The sequence below is a fragment of the Piliocolobus tephrosceles genome, chromosome 1 (genome assembly GCF_002776525.5).
Source record: "Piliocolobus tephrosceles isolate RC106 chromosome 1, ASM277652v3, whole genome shotgun sequence".
In the NCBI taxonomy this organism is placed as follows: Eukaryota; Metazoa; Chordata; class Mammalia; order Primates; family Cercopithecidae; genus Piliocolobus; species Piliocolobus tephrosceles.
In genome coordinates, this window is record NC_045434.1 from 145,025,465 (window position 1) to 145,045,620 (window position 20,156).

Sequence of the window (20,156 nt, forward strand, 5' to 3'; positions counted from 1 at the left end):
CGGGTTCACGCCATTCTCCTGCCTCAGCCTCCCGAGTAGCTGGGACTACAGGTGCCCGCCACCACGCCCGGCTAATTTTCTGTATTTTTAGTAGAGATGGGATTTCACCGTGTTAGCCAGAATGGTCTCGATCTCCTGACCTCGTGATCCGCCCACCTCGGCCTCCCAAAGTGCTGGGATTACAGGCGTAAGCCACCGCGCCCGGCTGGGTATGTCTTTATTAGCAAGGTGAGAGTGGAATAATACAGCAGGGCATGAGAAAAATCAAGGTAACCCTCCCGACATCTTGTCTGGCTTTAATCCCTTATTAAAAATGCCAGGCCAGCTCAAATGAGACTCATATGTCTGAAATCCAGAAAAGGAAGGAGGCTAACATGTGGGCACCAGAGGCAAAAGAATATGGTTTGTAACACAGTTGGAGAAAAGAGGAAGCTGAAATCATAGTAGAATACTGCAGGAAAGGATCATGTTGTAAAATGAATGAAGACTCACCAAAAAAGGGCTTTGAAAATTCTACATTTGAATCAAGAACTTACAAGAAGGAATGCAGCTCTCACCAGGTACCAACTTGATTTTCTTTTTAGACTGGTGACAAGCCAGGGGGATGATGCAGTCAGAAAATGTTTGTATTTCAGCAACACATCTGCTAAAGCCTTCCACTGCATCCTTGTAAAATAAAGTGAAATATGCTTTGGATCAAGTAACAGATATCAGGTAGATCAGTCACATCCAAATAAGCAGCTTTCTATTATCCTGCAGGGAATCCGTGGCTGGCCTACCATCTCCTAATAACATGTTTATCAACTTTACACGTGGCACAGACAATAAGGGATTAGATGTCCAAGAGATGACAGAATTAAAATTATTTTGACAAGCTGACACCAGTACAATTACAGTTAACATAGATAAATGTTAAGTTCTTTATTTAGGATGATTGTTTCTTCTGTTGAGATTTCTATGGCTTAGTATACAGGATTATAAGAAGATGCTGCTATGGGCTGAATGTTTGTGCACTCCCACTCCCAACATTTCCATGTTGATGCCTATTCTCCCATGTGATGATATTTGGAGGTGGGGCCTTTGAGAGATAATTAACTCATGAGGGTGGAGCCCAAATGAATGGGATCAATACCCTTTTCAAAATAGGAGGAAATGTGGGATTCAACTAAGAAGATGACATCCCTAAGCCAGGAAGCAGGCCCTCACAAGGCACTGGATCTGCCAGCACCAGTGATCTTGGACTTCCCACTCCAGAACTGCGAGAAATAAACGCTTGTTGTTTCAGCCACCCAGTCTATGGTAATTTGTTATAGCAGCCCAAACTGACTAAGATGCTGTTGGGAATTGTAGTTGATCTTGTGATAACTTGCTCTTTTAAAAATCCATTTTAAGTATTTTTAAATATTCCATATATAATTATTTTATATTCTATATCTGATAAATAATTCAACTTTCTAAATTGTTGTTTGTTATTTCTGTTGAATCTCCTGTATGCTGGTGTATTTCCTTTGGTATTTTGTGATTTTACATAGATTATACAGATACATGTCTAATGAGAAGCCTACAAAGGAATGTTGCATCCTAAAAAAATGTATTAACAGAAATACAGGTTTGGGCCAAAGGATATTGCTTTGAATTGGTCAGATGGTCGGATTGAATTAAATAATAGCTTAGACCAAGTAAGAGAAAATTAACAAACTAGGAAATAGAATTGAAGAAATGGCCTAGAATGTGACACAAAAGACAGGGAGATGAAAAACATGGAAAAATGATTGAGAACATGGAGGATAAAACAGAAGATCTAATATGCATCTAACTCGAGTCCTAAAAGGGAGAATAGAGGTAATATAGGAGAGGCAATAGGTGAAGAGATAATGGTTAAAGGTTTTCCAGAGATGATAAAAGATGTCACTCCGTAGATATAGGAATTAATCTACATAACTAGCAGAATAAAGAAAATCCATATCTAGACATATTGTAGTGAAACTTTAGAACTCCGAAGATAGACAAGATCATACAAGCAGCCAGAGACTGTACAAAGGAATAATAAACCAATGACAGAAGACTTTTCAACGTGACATAAATCAGGAGATAGTTGAACAATATCTTTAAACAGGTGAGAAAAGAATCACTATTAACCTAGAATTGTGTATACAGAAAAGCAATGTAAGGATGGAAGATATTTTCAGGCATACAAATGTGGTAGTTTCCCCACAATAAGTCTTTGTCAATGAAGCTTCTAAAAAATTAAAGAACAATAGGAAAAAGCAGTGAAAATTTCTGATATGATAAAAGGGATGGAGAGCAAAATAAATAAATAAATAAGTAAACAAGTAAAATGTATATAAAATTAAACTAATTTCTAATGTGTGGAATTGAAAAAGAAGTGTATAGAATTAATTGACTGTACATAGAAAGGATATCATTGAGAATTAAAGGTTTCTAAGGTCCTTGATTATTCAAGCAGGGAGGGGGCATTTGAAGATATTGATTAATCATATAATTTCTTAAGTTGTTAAGTATATATGATAAAATTTCACTTCAAGAGTAACCATTAACAGAAAAGGTATCTTACTTCCAAACTAACAGAAAGAGAAAAGTGGAGTAGCAATAAACATAACCAATTAGAAGAAATGGGCAATAAAGGAGATAAAGGCTTAGAAGAAGAATGAATGAATGGAAATTGCAAAATAAGATTATAGTAACAAGTCTAAATAAATTATTAATTCCCCCAAATTGAAAATTAAGTCAGCTTTCTAATAAAAGACAGAGATTGTCAGATTTCAGAAAGAAGAAACATTATGTTGTTTATGTTGTTGACAAGAAATACCTAAAATATAAGGGCACAAAATATTGAAAGTAAAAAAGTGCTATTTAAATATAGTCATAAAAAATAGTAACAAAAAGAGCATTCAGCTGTATTAATGACAGAAAAATACAAACTTTAAGGTAAAAGTGTTATTAGGAATACAAGTGGTTAATACCAAATGATAAAAACTAACTTTAAAACAATGAAAAACTTGTATACACCTCAGAATAGCTAAGGCAAAAAAATTTGTAGATGTATAGAGGAAAAATGACAAATTCAGTATCATATCGGGTAAGTAAAAACTCCTTCTTTATTATTGTTTAACCTAACTAAAATATAAAATATTTTATAAAATATTTGAACACAATTAGCAAGCTTGATGTAATGGGTATATTATGGAAAACTGGGCCCCAATCTTAAAGAGAAATGCACATGAAACACTTGCCCAAGTTGACAATGTACTGTATAAAACGAGTCTCAAATATGTAAAACAACATAATGCTGACCATATTCTCTAACCACAAGCAATTAACTGAGCTCTCAACATAAAAAGAATAATGAAGTCCTATATATTTGGAAATTTAAAATATCTGAATAACTGAGGAAAAGAAGTGATTCTTCCTTACAGTACAACTCCAAATTCCAGACAAAATATAGAATAAATTATGAAAATAAAAAGAAAATCACTATTTGGTAAACACCAGAGTAATAATTGTTGCAGCAAGGATCTTCAATGGATGCTAACATTAGTGAGTGAAAGTATGATGAAAAACAGGATATTTGCATATTTTCAAAGTATCAACCTGCAAGATTCTTAACAATTACAAAGGAGAAAAGAGTAACTTTTGAGTGAAGAAACCTAAGACAGTACCTGTATTAGTCAAGAGTTTTCAGAGAGAAACAAAACTGATAGAACATCCCTCTCTCTTTGTACATATATATATATATGTAATGTGTACGTACTTATATGTATAAATACAGACATATGTATATATGTATATGTGTGTATATGAATGCTTATACAATGAAAATGGAAACTATGGAAACAAGAAGACAATGGTAGTGTTCAGTAAAAATATCTTGCATCAGACAAGATAAAAAAGAAAAGTACATTACTGCTGTTTATAAGAGAAACAATTTAAATGAAAGAACACAAGACAATGGAAATTAAAAGGACATTAGAGGGTAGAAAAGGATATAAACATAAAAACATTAATAAAAGCAAGTGTAGCTATACCAGTGCCAGGCAAAATAGGATTTAAGGAGTGCAGCATTACTAAAGATAATGAGATACTTTTTATAAAGGCAAAAAGATCACTTCTACAGGAAGGTATAACAATCCTAAATATGTATGCACCTAACAACACGTTTTCAAGGCAAAAGTCTGACTAAAAGAAGAAATACAGAAATCCACAGAGAAATAATTGTAGGATTCCATATATTCCCCTTAGTAAATGATAGAATGAACAGACAACAAAATCAGTTAAGTATAAAAAAGATTTAAACAACATTAGTAATCAACTTAACTGACACATAAAGATTACTGTCCACAACCATAATAAAGTACACACTTTTTAAGTAAACATGGAATATTCACCAAAATAGACAACATTATGGACCATTAAGAAAAGTCTAAATAAATTTCAAAAAAAGAATGGCAATAATACAGAGTATTATTTGCCAGAGTATTATTGTGATGTTTGACCACAATGGAACGGAGTTAAAAATTTACTAAAACATTTCTAGAAGTGCCAAAATATTTGGAAGTTAAGCAACATATATCTGAATAACTCATGCATTAAAGAAGAAATCACAAGGGAAATTTTAAAACATTTTGAAGTTAAGTTAATGGAGATTTGACATATCAAAACTTGTGAGATGTAGCTAAATCAGAATTTAGAGAAGAACTTATAGCTCTAGATTCATCTATCAGACAAGAAGAATGAAAAAAATCACAGATCTAAACTTCTACCTCAAGAAGCTAGAACAAGCATAACAAATTAAACCCAATGACAGGAGGAGAAAAACACTAATAAATATAAAAATTTCAAGGATATGTTAAACAAACAAACAATTACTACAAGAAACCCCTGTCAAGTTAAACAGAGAGAGAGAGAGGGAGAGAGAGAACCACTACCAGGAAAGAGAAAAAGATATACAAGCTATCCCGCAGAAATTAAAAGGAGACTAAGAATATCACAAACAACTTTATTTCATTTAGATGAAATGGACAAATTTATTTAAAAACACAATTTGCCAAAATTGACAGGAGTAGAAATAGAAAATCTACTTCTGTATTTATTAAAGATATTGAATCTATAATTAAAAATCTCTTCACACAGAAAATTACAGTTTCAAATGGCTTTAATTCTTTCAAACACTCAAGGAAGAAATAATACCAACATTACGCAAACTCTTGTAGAAAATAGAAAAAGAGGAAACACTTTCTAATCCATTAATGACACTAGCATAACCTTGATATCAAAACCTGAAAAAGTTAATACAAGCAAGAAAAATTACAGACCATGCTATCTTGTGAAAACTTGTGTAAAAAATCCTTTAAAAAGCAGTGCTCAAATATAAAAATAAGGTGAAAGGATATTACCTCATGACTAAGTGGGGTTTTTTTGCATTAATGCAAGTTTGTATTAACATTTGAAAATCAGTGTGTTGGATAAAATTAAAGTTGGACCTGGGCCTGAAGAATCCCTGAGCAGACCTCAAATAGCTCTCTTGCCATGGTTTTGCCAGGTGGGTATAAAATGTGAAGATGGCTCTGCAATGTGGAAAAGGGCTCTTAGCAGAATCCGAACATGCTGACACCCAATCTCAGACTTCCTCACCTTTGGAACTGTGAGAAATAAATTTCTGCTGTTTGGAAGCCACTCAGTCTATGTCACTTTGTTACAGCAATCCAAATGGACCAAGACAGTCCACCAAAATACATGTTTAGGGATGTTCATAACAACTATATTCATAGTAGCCCTAAAACGAAAGCAACCCAAAAGACCATGAATATTAGAATTAGTAATTCTACTGCAATGTGATACTACACAGCAATGAAAGAATAACTATTGACAGGAAAAAACCTTACAAACACAATTTTGACTGAAAGAAGCTGGATATAAAAATAGACCACATGGGCCGGGCATGGTGGCTCATGCCTGTAATCCCAGCACTTTGGGAGGCCAAGGTGGGTGGATCACCTGAGGTCAGGAGTTGGAGACCAGCCTGTCCAACATGGGGAAACCCCATTTCTACTGAAAATACAAAAAAATTAGCCAGGTGTGGTGGCGCACACCTGTAATCCCAGCTACTTGGAAGGCTGAGGTAGGAGAATCCCTACCTCAGCAGAGGTTGCAGTGAGGTGAGATTGCGCCATTGCACTCCAGTTTGGGCAACAAGAGCAAAACTCCATCTCAAAAAAGAAAAATATGTATATATATATATACACACACACACACATTATATATATATATATATACACACATTATATATATATATATATACAGGCAGAGCAAATCTACATGGATAGAAGTCAGAATGATGGTTACTCTGGATGGAAAGGTTGACTGGAAGAGACATGAGTGAGCCTCCAGGATAATGGAAGCATACCACATTTTGACCTTGGTAGTGGTTACTCAGGGGCATAGACATATAGAATTTCATTAATCTATAAACATAAGATTTGTGTACTTACTGAATGAAAATTTTACCTTGGTAAAAATTTATAACTAAAAAAAAAAAAAGAATAAGCAAGACATTCCCTGGAGGCAGAATAAGGTGAGGAAGAAATTTTACTACAAGATATCAAGATTTATTATAAAGTTATAGTACTTAATTATTAATTTATTATTAAAGAGATAGTCAATTTGATTAGAATTGAACAGATGACAGAGAGCAGAAAGAAATTCCCACATATATGAAAATTTGATTGCAAATCACTAGGGAAAAACAAATTCTTAAGTAAATTGTGCTGGCTGGAACAGTTGGTATCTATATAAAAACAAAAGTGAGTTCTACCTCACATCATTCAAGAAAATAAATCTCTAACTGCCATGTGAAAGACAAAAATCTTTGAAATTTCTAAAATAAGATATAGGAAATAGTTAATGATTAAGAACAGTGGAAGAGTTACTAAATAAGGAATAAGAAGCTCTAACGATGTAAGATAGAAAACATGAAATTGACATAAGCAGTACAATGTAAACCTTTGTTCCTTGAAAGGCACCACAGAGCAAAAGAAAAGACAAGCCACAGATTGGAAGGAGATATTTATAACACATAGAATCAACAAAAATAGTATCAAGAATATACTAAGAATTCTTTAAATCAAAAAGTAAAGTAACCCAGGAGAAGAGTGAACAAAGATGAATAGCCATTTCACAGATGAAGTAACACTCATGCAGAATTAACAATAGGAAAAAATGCTGAACTACATAAAAAATAAGGGAAATATATGTAAAGATCATAATGAGATATAATTTACATCCACCAGTTGGCCAAAAATTTAGTCTGGAAATACCAAGTACTGGCAAGGATGTGGACAACTACTGCTAGGAGTATAAAATGTCCAACCACTTTGGAAAACAATTTGGCAACATCATGCACATGTGAACTGTTTTACTCTATAGCTCAGAAATTTGATTCTTAGGTATGCACTCTACAAAATTCTTGCACACATGTACTAGAATTTTCTAAGAACATTCATACAAGCATTGTACATATTAGTAACAAGCAAAAAACCCAAATACTTACTGAAAGAATGGATAAAAGTAAATTATGGTATATTCACATGATGGTGTTATACAGTAGTGCAAATAAACTGGATTTGTATATATGCAAAGGTTATGGATAAATCTTGGGAAAAAGCAAGTTTCAGAAGACAATATACAACATTTTAACAGGCTTAAAACGTTTATAAATATACAAAACTGATATAGTAATTTTATATAAATCTGTGTGTAGTAAAACCATTTAGAAAGCAAGAAAATGGTAAATAAAAAAATTCAAGGCAATAGGAGAATACTCAGGTAGCTTCAAAAGTAGTGATAATGTTCTTTTTATGTTTCCTTCATAATATACATATTCATCACATTATTTGGTGTGTATCAAATATTATATAATGAATATTCTAATAGCAATTGTTGCCCATAGGATTAAATTTCTGCCAAGAAGTACATGGTGACAAAGAACAGACACCCCAGAGACAGACCCTTTGGCTTCTAACCTGCCTTTCCCACTTAATGGAGGCATGACCTTGGGTAAGTTACTGAAGTGCCTTGTTTCTCAATTTTTGCACCTGTAAAGGGGAATGATAAAAGAACCTATGTCATGGGGTTATTGTGAGGACTACATGCATATATATATGTGAAGCACATAGAAGAATGCTCGGTACAAGACATGCTATGCCTGTTCTCATCTTCATCACCCAGGGGGCCAGATACACAACTTCTGGTAGTTTCAATTTGTTTGTCTGCAAAATGGGATAATAGGATTATGGTGAAATAACATATATGTCACAAAAGACGTCGTGCAAAACACAGAAAATATTCAGTAGGTAGAGTATAATTATAAAAATTTTGACTCAATCTTATGGATTTCCTATATTTGGTTTTGAAATTAAAGAGCTAGTCACATGGTAAAGAACTAAAGACACTAACCCTTGAGATAACCTACGCTGTGAGCAAAGACATTCTTAAAATTTTATGAAATAACATTTTGTGAATATAATATAAATTTTGAAAATGCTAGAAAATCTGTGATCCTCTCCATTTAGAAATAAGCACTCTTCTCAGTTTAGTATCTTCTAGCCCTTTTCCTATGCTTTAAAAAATGAAATTGAGATCGCACATTTAAATAAGTACGTGGAAGAGTAGACGATGAAAGAGGAATACTAGAGTGTCCACATGCTCAAGAAGGGAATAATATGGTCCTTTGTAGAAGTAAAGGTGGCAGCTGACTCACCTTTACTGCCTGCCTGTTGCCCTCTCCTGTAGCTGGGAGGTAACCAAACATCAGGTTCTGGCCAGGTGGTGATTCAGGAGCCTGCGATGCTCCGCCTGAGGACAGCTTTTCCCAAGGGTTCTCCTTTCCCTTCACATTCTGGTAGAGATGAAACCATTTTGGATCTGCTTCATGGAAACAAAATGTTTTTTGGTTTGTTTGTTTCATTTAGTTTTTAAGATAAATGTATACTTAATTTTTATAGACCTTCAATAACCACCAGTTGGATTCCTAGCAGCTTTAGAAAGCTGTCAAGTTTAAAGCAGGTTATAACCTGTCTCATTTTAGCCTTCCTTTTGTTGTTGAAGCACAGAAGTCAGAGCCCAAGCTGTTCTTCTGCCTTTCTGCAGATGGTAGAGCATTTGTCAATATTAAATTTAATTTGTGCTAAGAGCAGTTCACTAACAGAGAAAACACAAAGCTTGCTGAACTTTACTTCACCTGTGTGCTCAGTACAGCCAGCATTAGCAAACATAATGAATTCAGCAACATTATCCTACTGAAATCTAGGTCAGCTCTGCTGATTAAAAACATTACAGGTTTAAGAACTAACCCTATAAAAACCCACTTAAAATTTTACTATATCATAACATATTGCATTTCTTATACTTTTAAAATAGAAGGATGTGTTTATACACAATTACCAATCCAATGGGTCAACATTAAGAGGTCATCATCAACAACAGACATTTATTGAGCGCCTATTGTGTGCAAGGCACTATACTAGGTATAGGCTACAGAGACAAAGGAGAAAGAGTCTCTGCCCTCAAGGAGCTTACAATCTAATTAGACTAACAGGACACGTACATAAAAAGACAAAGGACAATTCAAGGTAGTATATAATATTAGGGCACTGAGTAGAAACAAACAGGGTTTCAGCCTTTTTGCGTTTGCATTTCAATACCCTGAGAAGGTGGGATGAGTGAGCTACCAAAGAGGGGCTACACTTGCTCATTTCAAAACCTTGAGACACTCTCACCTCTTTCCATTCCAAAGTACCTTCTGGCATGTGCTAACACCTAGGCAATTGGTTCACACATCCTGCCCCCCAGGGCTTATTATTATAGTTTTCTTTGAGATGGTCTTCTGATAGTGTGAGCCACTGTCATGGAGCCCAGGGCTTCCCTGGTTTTAGCATTGAAGTCTGTGTCTTGGGGACCCCTCTTCTTCACTCCCCACTTGGCTCCGGGCAAACCATAATGGTACTTCTGAAGTACCAGGTATGGTAGCCAGATATAGTCCTCCCACCTACCATGGTCATTACTCTGGTAGGACCTACCCCAAATCTGTTCCCCAGATAGATTTTTAGTTTAAAAACCTACAAGGAAGACCTTAACAGTCCCAAAGTCTGCTGGTTTAAAAAGCACACTGTAGACAAAAGAAGACAATTGGGAGAAAATGGCAGTAAAGAGATACAATGAGGTTTAAGAGAGAAGCAATGAGAATGGAAGAAATGATTGGGTCAGACACAAAACATACAGAGTGTTAACATCACCTCCTCACACTGCAGAGAGAGAATAGGAACATGGACCCTTCTCTCAGAGTAGGTTTATTTAACAATTTGAAGCATCACTCTGGTGGAATTCAGGATATATTTCTGAAATGAGTTTGCTCTTACACAAGGACAAATATTTAGTCAGGTACTAAATGTGTGCATATGCCTTTAAATAACATTGTCTTAATCCTAACAGAAGTTCAACTTTCTCCTTCTACTTTTACTCAGCATTCATTATCTTCTAAGTTGGTAATTTTAATTTTTGAGGAGAGTTTTTATTTCAAAATGAGATTATTTCCCTCCATTCTCATGTCATTCAAACAGATCAGTAATGGAGAGAACTTCAGAAAACAAATGATACACAAATCTGGTAGTAACCTAAGGATTGTGAGAGACCACACAAATTTCTCTTTAAGGTACAGTACATTATGTTTTGCTTTCATCTATTTTTTTTTTTAAATAAAAGATCTTACTCTGAAATCTGACAACCTCAGAAGTCCCTGAATTGTTCAGGTTTTATGTGTAGCCCTTAGGAGAACACACCAGGGTTAGCGAAGCACAGGGACTTAGTTGCCAAACGCCCATTAACGGTAATCACACAGCTAAGTCCCCACGCAGCATGCTGAATATTTACCTCCTAATGTTCTTTTAATGTATGCTTTCTTGGGTGAATATTTACTGTAGAATATTAAATCTGAGATTCCTCTTTTTATGGGCCATTTGAAGTGATTGATTTTGTTTGCAAATTCCTGTATCTTTGCCCATAATGGCTATCTATTGTAATGGCCTCTGCCAAATGTTCTTGTGTTGAAATAACAGAAGCCATGGATCGGCCAGCTGTGGCATTGTATTACTGTGGTCTTAAAAGCTAGGAGGGAGCTGATGACACAGCTGGGAGAGAGGAAAAAGGTATGTAACATAACGAGTATGACTTAGGCTTCAAACACAATCAGACACTGAAATCACTGAGGTCTATAAACATGGTTCTGTAGTCATCTTTTATATCAGAGTTTATATTTAATGGTGTTGAATAGCGTTAAGACTGACAGTCATGAAATGGTCGTGGCAAGACAAGAATTCAGTTGCACACAACCAGGTTCATCAGCACAATCTATCAGAATTCTAGTCATTTTCTTTAATGCTGTAATAAAACCACTTTGCAAGTGGTAATTTTTACACTTATTTACACCACATTTTCAAAAAATATGAAATCACATATGCTAGCTACATGTAGATTTAAAACATTTCCCAGTGAAGCCAGGATTTTCCGAATTTGGTCTCTTTTCATTCTTTTGAGTATTGGAGAGGGAGAAGTTACAAACAAGATGGAGCTACCATGATGGTTTTTTCTTAAAGAAAATCTAAAATCTAAAGATACACAGATATGTGAGATATTATTAGATGAGGCAATATAATTACATTCTTGCCTATTGAAACTATGCCTTTCCAAATTTCCACAAATATAGAAATTGTCAAAGAAGCCACTTACGTTTGAGCAACACAATCTCTTCAAGTGATTATAAAGGTGGCCTATAAGTAAATTGTATAAAATTTATACACTTTTTCATATGTTGATAAAATACGATGTGTTCAGAGTCCATGCTGTGGAAGACAATGTGTTGGAATAAAATTCAAAGTCCCTTTAAAAACTATGAGAAAACTTAAAGAATATATTCCAGTATGTTTTGGACAGCCATTTCAACCTTACTGGCTTTGAACAGCCCAAGTCACACTCAACAATACCAACTTTGATTATGTTATGTGAGTACCCTGATTGTGTTTGCATTTTAACAACAGTACTCCATAGAATTAATAGTACTAGTTAGTGTACTAATTAAGAAAAGGGAAAGAAGTGGTAATGTGATAAAGCTTCTTTAATCACAAGCCAAGTCATGTCTGTAAAACAATGTCAGTCTTCATACATAATATTTGCTGGTGCCTTCAAATTAGTTTCTCTAATGCCTTCTGAGTCATGTGTAAAGAAAACACTAGTATATTTATGAGACTATTTTTGAACAATATTACTTGTTTTAATAAAAATCTGTAATATGAATTTATCTTGGCTCTGAATAAAATAAGTCCTTTATACTCCTTCAGACCATGGAATGGTAATGAATATAATCTAAGAAGATTTGTAATGAGTCTAAATAGTCCATAGCATCAATGAGTCGAATGATAGGGCATGTCCTTGTAGTCTCTTTTCCTCACAGAAGGGCAGCTCTGTGCTCTTGTAGCCAGGAAACCCCTTGGAAGTATGCCTTTTGTGTGTGTGTGTCTATCCTGTGTTTTTGTGTTGAGAGGCTGGGTAAGAGGTGGATGGTGATGCTTCGAGAGAAGCAGGGGGTAGATTTTAGCCCATGTGGGCTGAGGAAGAAGTGTAGTTTTAACCACAAGAGTGAGATAAGTAATATGAATGTAGATGAGGCCCCCCAAAGTAAGGTTCCTGCTACTGTTGGGACCCCATCACTCCAAGTGCAGAGTCTTCAAATGGGTCAACAGGAGGCCACAAGTTTAGATTTGGGATGAAACCTAAGAGGTTTTCTGGTACAGTGACATCATTCTGCCAAAGAGGAAACCAGGGCTCAAGAGAGGACACTCACATCAATTATTACTAAAGAAAACTACCTTTAAATTTCTCTTGTTAGCATTTTTGTGTTTTAATAACATAGTTTTTGGTTTTCAATTTTGTCCTTTTGGAACATTTCTGCACATTAGAAAATGTCATTGCTATTCTTTCTATAAAAGAGCAGTTTTCCTGAAGCCTAGGGGTTCAAAAAATACATCACAACATTTCCAAGTCAAATACCAATTGCATGCTAACAATGAGCATTGTGAACAGAGTAACCCAATTCTAGGCCATTTCCAACCATCATTCAGGATTAAAGAGTTAGGAAGGATAAATTACCACATAATCATAATCTATAAAAATACTGGCCTAGATTGCACTAAAAAACTCTCAATAAATAAATATTGGACATTTGCTTTATGAAAGTCAGTGGAGATGTGCTCTTCAGAAATCATGTCCATAGTTTCAGCCTGCTTTTTACAAATCACACATACACAGTCTAACAGATGACAAAGGTTATAGAACAGGAAAGAATACAATTTGATAGAAAAATGTCTTTGACACGGTATTTCTATAAAGGAATGCAACTAATATTGTTGAGTTGCTTATGTTGCAGTTTCAAAGGCAATACTAAGAGATCCAAAATGTTTTTAGCCATAGTGGTATAACTGAATTGAGTGTTCAGCTCCTAAGTAACACCATTGAAGGAGACAACACTCATTAGGATGCATTAGTTCTGGAATTTTTCCTTACAATCCAACTGCACTGCTTTGTCACGCCTGGTAGACATCTGTCCATGGTACTTCTTGAGGAGTGAAGCTGTTTTCTGCTACCCTTTCCTGTCTGGTAGCTCAGGAAGTTCAGGGTCTCGGTGTCTGATGCAGTGAATACCTGGGATTACAGTCTGGCACGCTCATTCCTTAGAACACAGGTTTATTCTCAGGATGATTTATAGCAAGTGATTCTGGTTTCCAGTCTGGTTGAAAAAAGTGAATATTGAATGTCCGTGCCCAGTTCTTAAAGACTCGTTTCTCTGTGATAAAGCGGTGATGACTGCCCTTGCGTCCTCGCTCATGGGAGAGGTACATTGTACATTCATCAGGTCCAAAAGGTTCATAATAATGATAAGGTACTGAAGGGTGATTGGGATCCCTGTAGGAGGAAATTGAGATAACTGATTAAAGGAATTTTTTTTTCCTTTGACTGATTGAGGTAAGATGTTATCTTTAATAAGCTGATAAACACAAATTGTATTTTCTAGTTAAATGAGTTTTGACAAATGGTTTTTCTGATTACACAGTAAGGAAGTGGAGAGGTTTTGAGGTTGTGAAATAAAATCAGTGACCATCATTTTCATCAAAAAGATTGAAAATCAGCTGCAGAATATTCAGTCTTCTCAGAGTTAGACCCTACATATTAATGAGTCACAAAAATAGTATTATTTTCACTCTTCTTACTGTGTGTTTACCACATGCAGTTGTAGAGATATTACCCAAACAAAATATGTCATTCCCATTCCCCACTACACTAAGCTTCCAGCTGCTTCCAGTTATACAGAGAGCATGGCTGCTGGGATGCATTATGATGTGGCTTCTCTTCCAAGTCTTCTCCTAATCCACTCAGCCTTGTTCACTATGTTCCCACCATACTGGCCTTTCCGGTCAACTCTGCCATGCTCATCCCTACTTCAGGGCCTTTGCACTTGATGGCGGTCACTTGCCTGGAATTCTCTCTCTGAGTTCACTCCTCACCATTGGGTGTCAGCCCAAATAATATCCTTCTCTGAGAGGCCTTACCTGACACTTGCTCCCCTCACTACATCTCACTTGAATTCATTTTCTTTATAGCATCAGTTGCTCTCTGAAATTGTTGTTGCTGTTTGCTTGTTTATTGGGTGTTCATGAGGGCAATGTTTTGTCTTATTCTTAGAATAGTCCCTGGTAGGTGCTCAATAAATAATTTTAAAAATTCTATTGTTGAAAGAAATGTATATGGAATTAGCAGCTAAACAGCAAACTTCTAAAGACACTTTCTTCTCTGAGTATGGAAAGTTGATTATCCTAGCTTGATCCTATGGGAGAAAAAGGAAGACAGCAAGCAAGAGGTCACGATTTTTCTTTTGGCACTTCAGATGGCCTATGTACTCAAAGTCTACAGTCTTTTAGTCCAGAAACTCTATATCCTCAGTCCTTGCCTGGTGGCCTGAGAGTCTCCAAGTGTTTTTCTGCCTCTATATCTCTGTCTCAGCCTCAAACAGGAAACACTAGCTCATTTCTTCAAGACGTGTGCACAGGGTTAATATGTGGGGGTGGTAGGTGCCCTTGTTTTAGGGTTAACACAGTATTTATGCACTAAAGAGTTTTGGTCTCAGACTGGTTTCTATAACAGGCTAGTCTACCCCACCTCTTCTGTCTTTTGAAGAATGAATGGTAAGATTAGTCAAGGTTTCTTGGCAGACAAACTCCCCTAATTTGAGCTATGCTCAGCAACTGGCCTTGTTGCAGAGACTAAGAAGAGAAGACCCAGGCTTCTCATCATCTTGCAAATCATCTTTCAGAGCCTGATGCCCTAGGGTTCTCACTTTGGTCACCTGGGCTCTCCTCTAAGTATAATAACTTGGTTTCCCAAAGATGCTCATCCTGCCAGACACCTATTTGTTTTCTTCAGAGGAGATCAATACACAAATAGCTTTTAGAGTAGCAACTTTACTGGGGTCAGGGATTGAAGTCTTTTATCAAGAGGGGTGTCATGTTTGTGGCTCTGACAGCAATAAACCTTTGAGCTGTTTCTCCTCTTAGGTTAAAGTTCTTCCAGGAAGAGAGATTTATTTTTGTCATGAAGCATCTAAACATTCCTTATCCTGGCTTGGATGCTGTGCTAAATTAACACTTTGCATCTCTAATATGCCTGTCTTGGAATTATCTCTATGCTCTATAGTGAAACACTGGATCCTTTCCTGACTAGTTATTGCAGATTTTATTAATTTACTTACCCTAGAAATTGGAGTCCCATTAAAATTTTAATAGGACGTGTTTTCAGTACAGAGAATGCCTGCTAACAAAAATTCAGGTTGAAGCTGACCACTATGAAGAAAAAAATAAGAATTTTTGAGACACATCTTCCCATATTCATATGGCATAATTTGGAGCAACCATGCCAATTTCATGTTGCCATGGTATGCTTGGGGTTAAGCTTTTGTTCCATCGCAAATCACTTTAAATCTGATTCATCTAAGTTTTGGACATTTTATTGGCATCAATCTGACTAAAGAAACAATTAGGTTTCTAAAAATATCATGAGATTGATTTGGCACCTAGGAGTGGAGGGTAATTGGAAACCAGCTAAAGATGCTATAGGATCAATTTCCTTATTCAGGAAGACTATCTCTTTGGAAAAAAAAACTTATCTGACTCTATATTGATCCCCTAAAAGGAGAATTAAATTTACATATTTGGTTACTGTGATTTCAGAGGTGTCAAGATAAGTTATTCATGTAAGCGAGTTGTTTCCACATGTTAAAACTCTGTCCAAGCAGCAGAAAAGTGCTTTCTGGGAGTCGACAGGCAGAGCTGGAAACTGCAGGAACATCTCCCCCAGCTGTGAGCCTGCCATCAGCTGGAATTCACTAAGTTCACTATGCCATTTAGAAAGACACTCCTAGCTGAAGGTCATACTTCCTTGGGTCTTTTCTCAAACCTGACTTTCCAAAGGCTGCCCTGGTTTTTTCTTCCTTCACCTGACCTCAGTGAAAACTATGATAAACATCAGCAGAATTTCCACACGAGGAAGCAGTTATAAAAGGAATTCTGGTGCTCAAGTTCCCATTGTGGGCCCCGTAAACTGAAGGAAAGGATATGTGGGCTGAGGAGGCAGGAATGGAGATGACCACAGAGCCGGTTCCCCAAGTGGCTACAGCCTGCCATCCACATTCTGACAGCCAGTTTGAGAACAAGCCCTGCAGAATGATGTGAAGAAGAATTTTTTTTTTCTTTTTAAAGGGAGCAGGTGGGGAGAGTGAGGGAACTAACACTTAGTGCACTTGGGGAGCTTTAAGGAAATACCTATGCTCCATCCCCATAGACTCTGGTTCAGATGACTTGGAGAGGAACTCAGGCACAGGTATTTTAGAAAGTGTCTTAGGTTTGAATCAAAATAAGCAATGTCGGTATTGGATTATAAAACCAATAAAATAAAATAAATATCCATGAGTCCATGATAATTTCAATAAATAACTGAATAAATAAATGGAGGAGAAGAAACAGCATTTCATGACAGAAAAATTCCAATAAACAATGTAGAAAGAATGAGGGACTAGGAAACCATCCTCAGAACATTGCAGTAATTGTTGCAGGCAAGATGCACCAATGAACGGAATATTAACAGGGAAAAAGATGAGGAGAAATAGGCTATCTGCATAACCTGAAAGTATCTCTCCCAAGTTATTTATTAATGACAAAGGGAAAAACAGTAACTTTACAATGAGTAAGCCCAGCAGACATTACCTTAACCAAGTGATGAAGGTTAACATTGCCAGTAATAAGACATACGGACATCACATACTCCCTGTTATGAGATTCTGGGAAGGGCCTATGGCTTCTGTGATCCTTGCCAGTAATGCATAACCTCAATCTAAGTACAGAAAAACATTAGATAAACCCCAAGTAAGGGACATTCTACGAAATACCTGACTAGTACTCATCAAAAGTGTCATGAAATGCAGGGAAAGCCTGAGGAATTGCCATGGATTTAGAGACTACGGACACCTGATAAATAAATGCAAAGGGAACCTGGATTCATTCTTGGAGGAGATAAAGGACATTAGTAGAGAAACTGGTAAAATCTCAATAATGCCTGTAGTTTAGCTGACCATTGTACTGATGTTAATTTCTTACTTTTGATAATTGGACCACAGGAACTCAAATCCTCTTTAGGGGAAGCTGGATAAAGGTTATATGAACTCTCAGTACTATTTTTGCAATCTTTCTGTAACTCTAAGATGATTTAAGACAAAAATAAACATATATTTTTAAATAATACATATCATAACAGCAAAGCTCCTTAGAAGATTCTAATGGTGGAAAGCTCCTTGAGATTCTAATATGCAGCCACATTTGAGACAACTGATTTTGTAAGTACCTGCTCAGCCTCCGTGCTTAACATATGTGATCTCTTTTACATCCCCATCAGCCCTCTGAGGCAAATATTGCAGCTCCCGTTTGATAGGGAGCATCTGACACCCAGGGAGACAATCCACTGCTTGGCTTTCAGCACACAACCTCACTCATTGTCCATCCAAGCTGCTGGAGTTGATCATTTCAGCCCAGAGCACAGTGCTCAGCACTCCACATATACTCACTTATTTAGTCCTTACAACACCCCTATAAGAGAGTGTCAGTCCATTTTGTGTTGCTATAAAAGAATACCCAAGTCTGGGTAATTTATAAAGAAAAAAGGCTTATTTGGCTCATGATTCTGACGTCTGGAAAAATTCAAGATTGGGCATCTGGTGAGAGCTCCAGGCTGCTTCCACTCCTAGCAGAAAGTGAAGGGGAGCTGGTGTGTGCAGTGGTCACAAGGCGAGAGAGGAAGAAGAGAAAGGGAGAGGTATCAGGCTCTTTTTAACAACTAGCTCTTTTGGGGGCAAACAAAATGAGAACTCACTCATGCCCCACCCCAGGGAGGGCACTAATCTATTCATGAGGGATCTGCCTCCATGACCCAAACACCTGTCACTAGGCCCCACCTCCAACACTGAGGATCAGATTTCAACATGAGATTTGGTGGGAACAAACAAAACATATCCACACTGTAGCAGAGAGTTACTATTAGCACCCCTACTCTGCAGACGAGGAAACTCATGCACAGAAAAACTGAAGTTTCGTAGCCAAGGTTTGGACCAAAGCCAGTTGACTCCAGACTCTGTACTCTTTTTTTTTTTTTTTTTTGAGACGGAGTCTCGCTCTATCGCCGGGGCTGGAGTGCAGTGGCCGGATCTCAGCTCACTGCAAGCTCCGCCTCCCGGGTTCCCGCCATTCTCTTGCCTCAGCCTCCAGAGTAGCTGGGACTACCGGCGCCCGCCACCTCGCCCGGCTAGATTTTTTTTTGTATTTTTTTAGTAGAGACGGGGTTTCATCGTGTTAGCCAGGATGATCTCGATCTCCGGACCTCGTGATCCGCCTGTCTCGGCCTCCCAAAGTGCTGGGATTACAGGCTTGAGCCACCGCGCCAGGCCAAGACTCTGTCCTCTTAAGAGTGAGGTGCTGTGTCTCGGAAAACTCCTGTCCCCCAGGTGGGGTTTCTGTACTAATGGCACCCAGGTTTCGCTGGCATCAACAGCGTGTGGTTGAAAGCAGCTTGTCCTTGCTGCTTTCCTCTGAGCTCTTGCTACAGAGGAGCCCCATATGTGGTGCTTGTGATCTGCTCAGGGTGTTAAACAGAGGCTTTGTGCTCATGTATAGTTCTGCCCATCAGTGCTAATGGCAGCAGGGGTTTGTAATGTTCCACTTTTTGACTCTTCTAAAGCTAAGTTTTACAACTGAAAAAACCTCATAACTCTAACAAGCAAGGGAAGACACTTCCATTTCTGGGTACTGACGAGGTTTAGGACATGTTGCTCCAAAATATGGTACCTTGGCATTTGAGGAAACAACAGAAGCAGGGAGATCACTTTTGCCTCCCTTCACCCTTCTCCTCTGATGCAGGTCATAAAAGATTTCTTTGCCCTCCTCTAAAGTAGGTCATAAACCTTCATTCCAGAGGTACCCTCCATATACCCAAAGGAAATGAACATCCCTATCCTCAAAGACAAGGAAATGCCAAAAAGAATCTGAACAAACAGACCTTGCTACCTCACCCCACTCACCCTGGTTTATTACCATTAGATCACACCTTCTTTGTCCAATCCTACTTCTTCACAACTATCCACTTCCTCATCAAACTTAGCATAAAAATAAGGAGATCTCCCTGTTTCCTTGGATCTTCATTTCTGAAGGCTCTGGTGTCATGTAAAATTTGTATTAAATAAATGTGTATGCTTTTCTCTCGTTAATCTGTCTTTTGTCATAGGAGACTCAGCAAAGAACCTATGATGGAGGAGGAAAAGAAATTACTTTTTCTCTCCTATAGTATGATCTAGGTTGACCCTGCCCATGGGTTTGGGGCTGGACTAGGCAGAAGGCTGCAAATATCCTGAGGAAAGAATGGTGTCTTTGCCTCTTTCTAGAACACTTAGACATTCTCTTTAAACCCATTTCTATTATTGGTGTGGTACCTGGCATATA

At 37.1% G+C, this 20,156-nt stretch overlaps 1 protein-coding gene across 3 annotated transcripts in view; it reads right to left on the reverse strand.

The window, feature by feature from the left end:
* Positions 1-11,307: 11,307 nt before the first annotated feature.
* The window catches only part of ST6GALNAC5 (ST6 N-acetylgalactosaminide alpha-2,6-sialyltransferase 5), a 193,880-nt gene continuing 185,031 nt past the window's right edge, over positions 11,308-20,156 (reverse strand). For all 3 annotated transcript variants that reach the window (XM_023209211.2, XM_023209225.2, XM_023209218.2), the window contains one exon: positions 11,308-14,028. In XM_023209211.2, coding sequence (XP_023064979.1) covers positions 13,797-14,028 — 232 coding nt within the window. In that variant the 3' untranslated portion in view covers positions 11,308-13,796. The remainder of the gene's footprint in view (positions 14,029-20,156) is intronic.